Raw genomic sequence first — 11,790 nt, 5'->3', positions numbered from 1 at the left:
TAAGTTTGTTCGTTGCCAAAACCATGGGCTGTTGGCGACAGAGGTTCCTGTTCCAAATGCTTTCTGCTTTGTGCTAAACCCTTCTCCTGGTCGGATATCCGTTTGTTCATATTCACTTGCCACTGCGGAATATCCTCACTGAGTATTTGTTTGATGGTTTGCACGTCGTTCTGTACCTGACTATTTACTGCGGTACTGAACGATTCGGAGCCTCTATTTGCTATGGCTGCTTGTACTTTGGAATTAATGTTCTTGTCAATCTCACACTCCTTCACTTCTAGCCATGAGTTGAATTCTGTTTCAATTTTAGTTGCTTGTTCGTTCCACTTCTGCTCTACAAGCTGCGTGGAATCTATTTCTAGCTTTTCTACTCGATTGGCTAATACACCTATTTCGTCTACCCTGTTAGTGTTTGCTACTTGCAGGTTGTTGACCTGTTCAGTCAGCTCCTGCACGGCCTTAGGTATCGACTCATAATTCTGTTTCATATCTGCAATCTCTTTTTTCATGTTTTCTAACGATTGCACAAGTTGCTGGTCCCGCTCAGCTTGCCGGCGATCTCGCTCAGCTTGCTGGGCAAGGAAACTTTCTGTTAACTGGCGATCTCGCTCAACTTACTGGGCAAGTAAATTTTCTGCTAGCCTACGATCTCGCTCAGCTTGCTGGCGGTCTCGCTCGACTTGCTGTTGCACAAATTCTGCCTGGTAATTCAGCACGCGCTCTAATATAGCCTGAAGCGAATACCCACCAGGCAGATTACCACTCTCTGGTTCCTGCTTTTCTGGTGGTGGTACAACTTCTTTCTCTACATCCCCTTGAGGACTAGTGGGCGGTGGCACCACTTCATGTGCCCCTGCCCCCACATTCTCACATGTTATATCCTCAAAGAGAGTACTAGTACTACTTGAGGTACCCGGTTCCACATTTCCTGCACTAACTAATTGTTGTTCCTCAGTATCCATATTGCTCGGACGTTGACTACGCAGCTTAACCATATTCCTATATTGCTTACTAAAACACAAAGTCTGACAGTTTTGCCCCTTGCACACAAAATACGTTAATTTATCTACACTAACTGCACACTAAAAATTACTATCTACCATCAACTTTGTCCTGTCACAAACACTAACATCAAACTACGCACAATATGCACACCACTAGCAAAATGCGATCACTTCACTGGAGCTCGACTTCTACAAACAGGACAACTACACTGTAGTCTTACCTTTAGTTTATCTTATCTCGGGGTTCGGCTGCCCCCGGATTACGTAGTCGTTACAGCTTCTCAGTACTATCAGGATCGTCTTCTCAGACTCGTTTGCAGTAGTACGTTTTGTCATGAAAGAGTGTTTACTCATTCATTAATACATAGCATTGATCATGATATACATACATACATTTATCACTAAATACATATATATCTACACATACATAACAATCAACACTGAAAGAAAAATACATAAAATTTTATATTTGTGGCCACTGCAAATTCGGGCCCCGCGTTTTTGGGCGACAGTTTCGCGTACAACTCTCTCGCGAATTGTTAAATTGTTATTCTTTAGTTTATTTATTCTCTTTGTAACAACACATTTACGGAAAGAGTTACGTGAAATACTTTTAGCAATGCTGTGCTTTGCTTTTCTTTATCATCATTACCTTTTAGCAGAATAAAATGTATATATGGAAGTCTGATTGTTCTGGATCTGGCCTACAATTTAAGGAACGATTTTTCGTAACTGCAACTCATGCTAAGAATCAATATATCTTCCCTACTTCATAGTGATGAAAAGTTGAAATTACTTTGTTATGAACACTGATGTTACAGTTCGTATGATCGTTCAGAAACACAAGTTCGCAGTGGATTTTATTTCTCGGTAAAATGCTATTTCATACCACAACTAGCCCAAGACATGAGACTCTCATTAAAAAATTACGTTGTCACTATAAGGTTTGCCAGATCAGAACGGAGCACAGCAAGATTCTTATCAGATTCTGAAGGTACATTAAATTATTTGCACTGTAAATTATATCCTATCAGCAGCCCGCGTCAATCTGCAACACATCATAAAATCTGCTGATCTTCACTGCCAGTCTGGGAGCTAAAAGAAATAATATTATTTTACTATTATTTTACCGCTTCCTTGCGGTATGCTCGACTATATTGTAAGTCGTTTAAATACGCCGCGCAGCGGCTCTTCGTTCTCCACGCAGCTCAGCACCACAGATAATATTTATATAACTGAAAAATGTCTCAACAGGATGGGATAATATGCAAGCAAGCTTAACAATAAATAATACAAGTTTTCATTTAAACAACTCTATTAAAACCTTTAAATATCTCAGTGATTACAGACCTTTGTGAATTCACACGTAATGGCGTACATTGCTTAGTCTCGACAAAAGAGTGCTACATTCGCGTTCTCTACGACAACAACAGGAGATCTTACTCGCACAACTTCCAAATCAAGAAGACAAAGACATTCATATTCAACACGTATTATATACTAGTTCCTTTTTTAATCTCTGTTTAACATTTATCTTCTGTGTCGGTTTTATTACTCACCGACGCAGACGTTTTCAAAAATAAATAATAAAAAAAATACATAATTTTATGCAATGACACAATATGATACATCTAATTCTCTAATTACTACATAATATATTGTTTTTGTTTCTCTAGACGTTACACACGGTATGTATTTTCTTGAACAAGTGAAATATCGACAGTGATTTTTGAGAGAGGCACTGGAAGATAATTTTAACTGTCGTAGACAAACTTACCATCTTATTCCCGAAAATACGAGGGGCGGTCAATAAGTAATGTCATACACTTTTTTTCTCGGCCAATTGAGGTTGAAAAAATGCGGAATTTGTTGTGAGACATCGTGAAATATTCCCGCTTCAGCCCCTATAGAGTCATGAAGTTCCGATAGGTGGCAGGCCTATACATAGCTTTCAAAATGGCGTCTGTAATGGATGTGTGTTCCAAACAGAGAGCTGTTGCGGGATTGGGGGGTCAAACCCGGGACTCCAGATGGCAGAGCTGAAGCCGGGACCCACCGCACCGTATTTTGCCAGGAGGCCAAGCAAGTTCAAGAGTGGCAAGGGGCAGTGCAGAGTGATACAGCGGTGAAACTTCCTGGCAGATTAAAACTGTGTGCCCGATCGAGACTCGAACTCGGGACCTTTGCCTTTCGCGGGCAAGTGCTCTACCAACTGAGCTACGGAAGCACGACTCACGCCCGGTACTCACAGCTTTACTTCTGCCAGTACCTCGTCTCCTACCTTCCAAACTTTACAGAAGCTCTCCTGTGAACCTTGCAGAACTAGCACTCCTGAAAGAAAGGATATTGCGGAGACATGGCTTAGCCACAGCCTGGGGGATGTTTCCAGCGCCCCCGTCTCTGGCACTGTTGCAGTGCTGCTGCATCTCCTGCAGTGTACGCTTTGCCCAGACCCCGATGTGCCAGGTGGGAAGCGAACGTGGTCCGTACACTCGAGTGGAACCGAGCCCCTCCTGGACCCACTGGTGACCCCTGTCACTGGCCTCCTTTAGGCAGAGCATGCCATCTCCTAGTTCCAGGCTGCCGTTACATCCTGCCCCGGTGTTGTGCCCCCAGAGGCGGAATATAGCCCGAACAAGTACATGGAAACAAAGTACAAGTTTATGCAGAATACTTATAACATTGCTGGCAGACTGCCCCTATAAGCGTAGACCAGCACAGGCCCATCCCACCGCTCGACCGACCTGGCACATTCTGTCCCAAGCTAAAATTGCCCATCTGTTTATATTGGTTCCTCCCTCACTTCTGATGTAGTGTCAGAGAGAGACTGAAACTATGGCAGGGATACATTCCCACACGTCAGCCACTTACAAATCGCCACTCTTGACTCTGGCCTAGTGCCCCGCCTCATACATCACAATAACTTAAAGCAATGCTGAAGTTTCCTGCCTCATTTTTGCTCCACTCAAAACAAATCGTGTGTGCAATACCGCCGTCGCAGCTCCGCGCCCACGAGTGCCACGTTTACCTTGCCTGGCCTGCTGGCTGTTGACTGTTACCACACTCTGCGAGTGGCCCCAGATGTCATCACCCAACAGCGCCTTCATTGAATTTTTATAAAATTTCCCTTTCCCTCGACTAGGACTGACGCTAGCGCAGCAGAGCTATCACTAAATTTCTTTTGGCAGAATACCAGAGCATCGCAGATATTCACAGGCGCTTGAAGAATGTCTACAAATGGTGGCCGGCCGCACACAGCTATGACTCCTGCAGTATTGAAATATGTGGACACTCTCATTTGAGGTGATGGACGGATAGAGAGAGATGATAGAAGTCATGGCCGGCCGTGGTCGCCGAGCGGTTCTAGGCGCTACAGTCTGGAACCGCGCGACCGCTGCGGTCGCAGGTTCGAATCCTGCCTCGGGCATGGATGTGTGTCATGTCCTTAGGTTGGTTAGGTTTAAGTAGTTCTAAGTTCTAGGGGACTGATGACCTCAGAAGTTAAGTCCCATAGTGCTCAGAGCCATTTGAACCATTTTGAACCATTTTTAATAGAAGTCATAGGATAATGATATGCACGTATACATACAAATGGCGGTAGTATCGCATACAAAAGGGGTAAAAGAGCTGTGCATTGGCAGAACTATCGTTTGTTCTCAGGTAATTCATGTGAAAAGGTTCCGACGAGATTATAGCCGCACAAGGGGAATAAACAGACTTTGAATGTGGAATGGTAAGTGGAGCTAGATGCTGTTTGGGAAATCGTTAGGGAATTCAGTATTCTGAGATGCACAGTGGCAAGAGTGTGCGGAGAAGACCAAATTACAGACTTTGTCTCTCACCACGGATAACGCAGTAAACGACGGTCTTCACTTCACGATCAGGAGCAGTGTTTGTGTGTAGTTGTCAGTGCTAACAGATGGTCGAGATGAAGCGACCACTGACTGGAAACTGTAGACCATTTGCACCTATCCATGGAGTCCATATTCCAAAAGAATGTACCATGTCACTGGGCCAGAATTGTTTGAGACTGGTTTGAATAATATTCTGGACAATTTGTGTGAATGATTTGGCCACCCAAATCTTCTGACATGAATCCCATTGAACATTTATGGGATATAATCTAGAGGTGAGTTCATGCACAAACTCCTGCATTGGCAACATTTCGCCACTATATGGGTAAGAGTCAGCATAGCCTGCCCGGTTGGCCGTGTGGTCTAACACATGGCTTTCCGGGCGGGAAGGAGCGCTGGTCCCCGGTAGAGATGGGGGATCCGCTCTTGAACTAATTCATAGAGTTGAATCATTCAAAGGAGTGAACAATCAGTGATTCAGAAAAAAAGAACGGTAGCTCCAAACGTTTCCCACAGCAGAGAGAGAGAGAGAGAGAGAGAGAGAGAGAGAGAGAGAGACGGAGCATATCAGCAGCGCCTCTGCTGGTCAGAGCACAGTGCACGCCACACAACAAAACCAGCGCTGGCCTCTGCCTTGCTTCTACCTTGGCTGCCTGCATTGTGCAGTGCCCCATTGAATTTTGTGTTTCACATATGCCGTGCTGTCTCTGTGCGTCGTCTGCCATGTGCAGTGTCTGACGCAGCTTAACTTGGCATCGCACTCTGTCGGCGATCGTTTCAGTCGCACATCCTGCCCTCTGGGCAGTTGATGCGAGCAACAGGACAGAGAGCCACCTAGCGGATAACATAGGAACTACTTGCAAAAACCTGCTCGCAAGGGAACGGACGATTTGTCTCGGAGCGGGTGAGTTCACCGCTCCCCCCACCCTCCGAACTCGCCCGCTCAACGCTCACCCCACCGTCTCGACTCTAGCCAGACCGTTGAACAAAGCGACTCAGGTGTCACTCTGGTCTCTGTGGTCTCAGCTCACGCAGTAATACAGCTCGCGGCTCGACCTGCTCGACTCAGCGCCTCTGCATCAGAGTTCGTCCCCACTGGATATTGTTCTTCGTAGTAATACCGCTATGTATATTACTTTATTATGTTATGTATACATCATTTGTTTTTATTTTATTTTTATTTGTTTAAACTGATTAGATTAGGTTCCTGATGACTCCTCTTACTATAGGATTTTTATTATGGACACTCGAATTTATGCTTTAATTACGAGCGAACCGATAAACGTATCGCAAAATGTGATACACCAATATTTTCCTTGTTTTATTCTGCGTAAGGCTATATGCAGCACTTTCGTTTTACAGTCAAATTTATATATTTTTTTCTTATTCTGGTACGGATTTTGCGATTTTAGGCGTCTTCGGAAAGAAACGTTCACTTTAAAAATATATGGCTTGCGATGTATTTGTATGAGGTTAATGAAATTTTAATACATTATAGCCAAATATATTGTTAATGTAAATCTCAAGTTACAACATTTTCTGATCACCCAAAAAACCACGATAGTGCAAAATAAATCAATAATCAAAAACTTTGTCATATTGTGGAAATTTCAATAAACAATACAAAATTCTTACTCGTTATCTGTGTTACTTCAAAATAGGATCAAATAAGATCAAAATACAGGTATAGTACTGGAATAAACCCAGTTTAAAGGGCAATGTGCCTTCCATTTATTTTCTATTGTAAATGAGTGGTGAGTCATGAAAAAGAGCTAATTCATTTCAGGGAGTGAACAGTTCTGATCCAATCTCTGAAAAGAACAGTTTTGCCCATCTCTAGTCCCCGGCACGAATCCGGCCAGCAGACTTGTGTCAAGGTCTGGTGAGCTGGGCAGTCTGTGGATGGTTTTTATGCGGTTTTCCATCTACCTTGGCAAATGCTGGCTGGTTCCCCTTATTCCGCCTCAGCTACACTATGTCGGCGATTGCTGCACAAACAAGTTCTCCACGTACGCATACACTACCATTACTCTACCACGCAAAAATAGGGGGTTACACTGGTCTGGTGTGAGACGTTCCCTGGGGGGTCCACCAGGGGCTGAACCGCACAATAACCCTGGGTTCGGTGTGGGGTGGCAGAGGGGTGAAGTGGACTTCAGTAGTCATTGTGGGGTATCGGACCACTGAGGCAGGGATGGAGCCTCTCCATCGTTTCTAGGTCCCCGGTTAACATAACATAACATAAGAGGCAGCATGGCTCTGCATTTGTGCAGGGGACTTGTAATGGCTTGTTGTGTCCGTGGCATGTAAAATCACTGTACTGCGCCAGGAAAATGGAGGTCTGTCACGATATTAGGGGGGATCCAAGACTTCTGTCACCTCAGTGTATCATGTATTGGAGTCATGAATAAAAGCAACCAACTTTTAGAAAAAAATGTTAGATCATTTTTATCCGAATCAAGCCAACACATGTCGGCAATGTTTCACTTACGACAGGAAGCGAAGCAGCACGGGATGACCGACTGCTGCATGGTGTACGCGGACGACGCCAGCGACGACGAGGATGTCCGCCCCGACAAGTGCCTGGAAGAGCCGGTGCTGGTGCGCGCGGCAGTGCGGCGCGGCACGCCGGCGCTCGGCCTGGCCGCGTGCTTCAGCGACGCGCTGCCCGAGCGGCTGCGCGGCCGCATCGCGCCAGAGGAGTTCGCGCGCAGCGTGTGGCGCGTGAACGCGGCGGCGCGGCGCGCGGCGCCCGGCTGGGCGCGCTGCGTGGCGGGCTGGGCGGGCTGCGCGCTCTGCTGCTGCACGCTCGGCTGCTCGCTGTGGCCCGCGCTCTGGCTGGCGCGCCGCGCGAGGCGGGCCGCGCTGCGCGCGCTGCGCCGCGAGAACGCGCGCCTCTACCGCCGGCTCGGCCTGCGCTGGCGGCTCGCGCGCGTCGCCAGCGTCGACGCTCCCGGGCTCTCCGAGTACGTGCTCGCGATCGACTTCCTGCCGCCCAACGGCATCTACAGCCCCGACTGAGTGCGGACAGTTCACAGCACCTGAAGCACGACCTACCTCTGACCACACTTTGGTCTCTATTTTTGACAGTTATATTGAACAAGATCATCCTTTGATTTATAGTGTTCTGCAAGAACACAGAAATAATTATAGTAATGAGAACTGCTGGCTTTTGAAAAAAAGAAAGAAAAAACATAAATTCTTCTTGACTCATTTACTATGTGTCATCATTAGTGAGCCTCAATTTTATAACAACGAGCGAGGTGACGCGCAGGGGTTAGCACACTGGACTCGCATTCAGGAGGGCGATGGTTCAGACCTGCATCTGGCCATCCTGATTTACCTTTTCTGTGACTCCCCTAAATTGCTTCAGGCAAATGCCGGGATGGTCCCAGCACAGCCAACTTCCTTCCCTATACTTCGCCAAACCGATAGGACCAATGACCTCACTGATTGGTCCCGTCCCCCCCGTATCAACCAACTGACCTTTATGAACACACACACACTTGCATAAGCACGCGTGCATGCTCACTCACTCTCTCTCTCTCTCTCTCAGCTGGCCGGTGTGGCGGAGCGGTTCTAGGCGCTTCAGTCTGGATCTGAATGACCGCTACGATCGCAGGTTCGACTCCTGCCCCGGGCATGGATGTGTGTGATGTCCTTAGGTTAGTTAGGTTTAAGTAGTTCTAAGTTCTAGGGGAGTGATGACCTCAGATGTTAAGTCCCATAATGCTCATAACCTTTTGAACCATCTCTCTCTCTCTCTCTCTCTCTCTCTCTCTCTCTCTCTCTCTCTCTCACACACACACACACACACACACACACGAACATACATACAAATACTGTGGATCAAGTACTAGCAGGGTAGGATGTGTGCTGAAAAGACATGGACTAAGACCAGAATTCTGGTCCACCTCCTATGTAAGTGATACTCTACCCTCCATTAAAGACAACACAGATCTTTGAGTTCCTAGCGTAAATGGTGTCCCCTGTGAATGTGGTAACATTTACAAAGATCAAGCTGTTTGCAGTGTTGCTGAGTATTCTCCAGAGCATTCACGACGTATCTAAGAAAGCAAACTTGAGAAGTCGGCTTTGGCTGAACATTGCCTAGAAAACGGCGTAAAATACAGTTGGAAAATATGAGAGTTGTAGATCAACTACTGATGATGATGATGAGCGTTTGGCGTCATTGGCCGGGAGGCCCCTCGCGGGGCAGGTCCGGCCGCCTTGGCGCAGGTCTTATTACATTCGGCGCCACATTGGGCGACCTGCACGCCGGATGGGGATGAATGATGATGAACACAACACAACACCCAGTCCCTGAGCGGAGAAAATCTCCGACCCAGCCGGGAATCGAACCCGGGCCCGGAGGACGGCAATCCGTCACGCTGACCACTCAGCTACTGGGGCGGACAGATCAACTACTAGTAAGGTAGGATGTGTGCTGAAGAGACACACTAAGACCAGAGTTCTGATCCACCTCCGATGTAAGTGATACGCTGCCCTCCATTATAGGCAACACAGGTCTTTGAGTTCCTGGCATAAATGGTGTCCCCTGTCAATGTGGTAACATCTACAAAGGTGAAGCTATTTGCAGTGTTGATGAGAATTCTGCAGAGCAATCACGATGTACCAAAGAAAGCGAACTTCAGAAGTCAGCTTTGGCTGGACATTACCCAGAAAACGGCGCAAAATACAGTTGGAAAATATGAGAGTATTGCCTCAAGCACCATCATACTGCACAGATTCATGTATGATGCTGGCCCCTCGCACCACTTGACGTCACTCGGCCCCACACAAGGCCCACGAGAAAAACAGACCGTTGTGCGCACGTCACGGCACGTGTCACTGCAAGTCTTACAAGTGCAAGCAGCCATCTTCAGTGGGAAGTGAGTAACTATTTCAGACGAGTTTAATAATTCTTGAATGCACATTTAAATGCACCCAGGTTCTTGGTAGCATACGACGAAGTTAAGACATTTAGCGGGTACCGTTTCAATTACATGCTGACTTCCTGTGGGCCCTGCATGGAGAAGAGCATTTGCAAGCCGACTAGTGTTGTGTCACAAGTTCGTTGCGGGGCCCGTATTTCACGAGACCCTGGTCCCGTGGCGGGACAGAGCTGCTAGGAGCTGCTGAACTTGCCTTCCGTGCATGCATCACTCCAGCCCTCTCTGAAAGTTCCAGATGTTGCCATTACATCTATATACGCAGAACACTGTGCCAATCCTGATAGTAATTTTAACTCCCGAAGATGATGGCGGAGACAGGTATCGGAAGCCCAAGCGTTTTATTCGAAGTGACGCGGCTTCTAAACCGAGAAGATTTAATTGATACAAAGAGAAAGAGAGAGCTAAAATTTAAGTAGGATGCCAGAGACAGGAGGAACACAATCAGACACTAAATGTATACATACAGGGTTATTCCAAAGTACGTCCAGCGTTTCAGAAGACTACTTGGGACAACTACAAGACATACAGAAAGTGACACGTATCGGGGGATAGCATCTTTCCACTTATTTAACTCACACTGCAGATGCTCAATACAGGTACCATTTTTGACGAGGCAAAAATTAATGCGTGTGTGCAGTCCACTGAAGTCACTAACATAAATTGCAGCCTGCTTTGGAAATGTGTTCACTGGGCTGCGTATCTGTTACTGTAGAATGTTGGAAACAGCGTGAAATGTATTTATAACACAGGCGATACAGGACATGTTTTTCCTTATTGTCGCACAAAAAATTGCCATTTAAGGGTGGCCCTTGCTTTGGGGGAAAGAGAAGCAAACAATGAGTGGCGATAGTGTTTACCACATACGCTGATGGTTCTGGTTAATTCGAATCACTAGTGACTGGGAAGTCAGCGAAGCCTCGCTGTTCCAAGGGAGCAAAATCGTATCTCACAGACTGTAAGTCAAACAAGACGACATGGATGACTGCAAATCTCTTCAACAGTCATCACAAGAAGCGTAATGCACGCATGCGCGGCGAGAAGAGGAAAATACTTTTTCTTATCGAGAATTCTTCGGCTCATCCTCCGACACTGCATCTCAGCAACTACATCTCTTTCCCAGCAAACTAAACTAGCTGTATTCATCTAATGTGCTTGGGCATCGTTACTGCCACAAAAGCAAAGTATAGGAAAATGCTAATTCAATGTGTCATCGCTACAACTCGACAGTGGGAAGGAAAATTCTAAACTGGCCGTGTTGCGAGTAAGCCAAAGAATCCCATTGTAGGTTAGGGTACTTCACACATGCGCTATACATTCTCTGTCATTTCCCTCCGCATTTTGTTAAAATTTTTAGAACAGATCTGTAAATAAAATTAAATGCGGTACAGATATGTGTGTGTAGATTTTTACTTTAGTTTTACAGATCTAGGCAATGCAGTACGTAAGGACTGATGGGGATCAATAGAAGCCCAACACAGTACGTAAGTGCTTTCGAAAAGCTGGCACTACAGAAGATAAAAACTCAAGCTGAGCCCAGAGAAGTTGAAGATTTTGATGTACCGGAAGACAATGACTGGGCTTATATTTCAGCTGGGACTTTTTTCAACGATTTTGTTCATTTTGATGCTGATGCTCCTGTGTGTTATGAGCAAAATGATAATAAAATAATTAAAGAAAATGTGCCACTACCAGATGAAAAAAATAATTCTGAGGCATCCAAATAACCGTATAGTGAATCTGCGGACCCTCCCAGTTCGTCAGGAGCACTTACTGCGCTGGAAGTAACAAAACGTTACATAACGCAAAGAAACGCTAGTGATGACTTATGAGAAGATGTGCACAGTAGCTGCATATGAAAACTTGATCTATGAATGCAGAGTTGCATCCAAAAAACAAACAACAGTTGTTTAATTCTTTCGGTCTAATCAACTTCAATTGTTTATAATTTAGGCAGAAGCCTATCTAAACTCTTAACTA

The 11,790-nt window shown here is 45.9% G+C and overlaps 1 protein-coding gene across 1 annotated transcript; it reads left to right on the top strand.

Moving 5' to 3' along the window:
* Positions 1 to 7,372: 7,372 nt before the first annotated feature.
* Positions 7,373 to 7,879, top strand: LOC126188777 (cysteine-rich hydrophobic domain-containing protein 2-like). Its single transcript, XM_049930389.1, has one exon. The coding sequence runs from the start codon at positions 7,373 to 7,375 to the stop codon at positions 7,877 to 7,879; it is 507 nt and encodes a 168-aa protein (XP_049786346.1).
* Positions 7,880 to 11,790: the final 3,911 nt, after the last annotated feature.

This window comes from Schistocerca cancellata, chromosome 5 (genome assembly GCF_023864275.1).
Source record: "Schistocerca cancellata isolate TAMUIC-IGC-003103 chromosome 5, iqSchCanc2.1, whole genome shotgun sequence".
NCBI lineage: Eukaryota > Metazoa > Arthropoda > Insecta > Orthoptera > Acrididae > Schistocerca > Schistocerca cancellata.
Note: the sequence above shows the minus strand (reverse complement) of the source record. Positions and strands in the feature narration are given on the sequence as shown.